At 42.3% G+C, this 2,075-nt stretch overlaps 1 protein-coding gene across 1 annotated transcript in view; it reads left to right on the forward strand.

Annotated features, from left to right (window-relative positions):
* Slf2 (SMC5-SMC6 complex localization factor 2) overlaps nt 1-2,075 on the forward strand; it is a 44,362-nt gene that overhangs the window by 25,146 nt on the left and 17,141 nt on the right. The window contains 1 exon segment of the mRNA XM_023715612.1: nt 1,336-1,477. Within this exon segment, the coding sequence (XP_023571380.1) occupies nt 1,336-1,477 (142 nt within the window).

Here is a 2,075-nt window from a genome sequence, read left to right on the forward strand (position 1 = left end):
CTCTCTCTCTCTCTCTCTCTCTCTCTCTCTCTCTCTCTCAAATAAATAAATAAATAAAATTTAAGATATAGCAGTGTGTTAAAGGTGAAAGGAGAGAGAGAAGCTGGCTCTGCAGAGCGACCCTGGGCTGAATAAGGGAGGGAGCAGCGGGGTGCTGGAGCACCCCAGGACACAGGCGGGCGGGAGGCTATAGTAAGGACAGCCAGGGTAACCGCTTTCTCACCTTGGAGCACCTTTACAGTAAAAGAAGCACCTGGAGGGCCAACCAATAGCTCAGTGGATGGGCCAGGGGTTCCATCCCTGGGCCTCCCAGCCCTGCCCCTGGGGCCCACTGAAACAGGCAATTGAGACTGGGTATGGTAACACACACCTATAATCCCAGTTCTTGGGAGCCTGAAAAACAGGCAGATCACTACTTGAGACTGGGTGTGGTGGTGCTCACCTGTAATCCTAGTTCTTGGGAGGCTGAAAATGGGGATCACTATATCCAATCTAGTAGTGAGACCTCGAACACCCCCGTAGACCCTTCCCTAAAAATATCAAAAAAAAAAAAAACACCTGGGCATGGTGGCCCACACCCATAATCCCAGCATTATGAGAGGCTGAAGCAGGAAGATTATAACTTCAAACCCAGCCTAGGCAATTTAGTGACTTGGTAAGTAAGACACTGTCTCAAAAAACATTTTCGAAAAGGACTGTACGTATAGTTCAGTGTGAAGGTGCTATATTCAATCCCCTGTAGTAAATCATGATATAATGATAGAAGCATTATCGTAACTGATGATTTGTTTGGCAAATTAAGACTAAAGGTACTTCATATTATCTTTCTGTGTTGTCACTGAGATTTAGTCCTTCCTACTTATTTCTTTTTTTTTTTTTGGCGGAACTGGGGATTGAACTCAGTTCCTTGCGCTTGCCAGGGAAGCACTTATTCCACTGAGCCATCTCCCTGGCCCTCCTGCTACTTATTTCTAAGCACTACTTTCTGAGTTACATGCTATCCCTCTCAGTCTTCACAAATGTCATTTCATTCAATTACCTGAACATCCACAGTCCCTATGATTCTGTAATTTAACTACAGTAGGACCTCAGATTCACTAGTTAGGTTCAGCGTTGCAGTACAGGGAAATGTGATGCTGCTCTTGTCCAGTTCAGCTTGTCACCAGTCACGGGAAGAACTGAGTTCATGAGCTGAGGTAACATTGCAGCCTTAACATGACCTTAGCATGTCATTTCTATAAGTAATTGTAAGCTCTGCCTCACGTGTGATTGTCGTCTTGCCAGTGTGGGGTGTGGGCAGGTGCTGTGGAGTTAATAGTTCTCTCTGTTGACCAGATACTTTCAGCGACTCACCAGTTTGGCCCTGGATCCCATCACTGTCTGACGTAGCAGCTGTGTTCTTCAATATGGGAATTGACTTTAAGTCTTTGTTTCCTCTGGAGAATTTTCAGCCAGACTTTAATGAAGACAATCTAGTGTAAGTTTTCTTTTCTTAACGGACTCCAAAAACATTTAAGATAACTTAAGTAAAATCATTGTAAAGTAATAAGTTCATTTTCATCCTTGATTTTTTTTTTTTTTTTAATTTTTATTTATTTGTGTGTGTGTGGCCAGCTCAGCCCACCAGGGTGCGGGGCTGGCTGGCATGTGGTGCTGGGGGATTGAACCGTGATCCCTGTGCTTTGCTAAACTTGTTCTAAGTAGGTGCTTTAGACCACTGAGCCATCTCACCAGCCCCATTCTTGATTTTTTTTTAAAAAAAGTCTTTCCAATTTGAGATCAATCTTGAAATAGATACATTAACATTCGTTTTGAATCTAAAAGCTGCCATCCTGTTTAACTAGGAAGTAATAGACACATTCCCACCAAGAATTGTTGTTTTTCTTTAAGTAAATAGCATGGTGGCTAACACTTGTAATCCCAGCACCCTGCAAGGGTGAGGCAGGAGACTCAAACGTTCAAGCCTGTCCTAGAATATAGCAAGACTCTTATCTCAAAAAAAAAAAATTTTTTTTAAAGAGTCTTGATATTGTCCCTCTAGTATCTTTTTTTTTAAATTATTTATTTATTTATTT

Source organism: Octodon degus, unplaced genomic scaffold, assembly GCF_000260255.1.
Source record: "Octodon degus isolate 3935 unplaced genomic scaffold, OctDeg1.0 scaffold00042, whole genome shotgun sequence".
Taxonomy (NCBI): Eukaryota; Metazoa; Chordata; class Mammalia; order Rodentia; family Octodontidae; genus Octodon; species Octodon degus.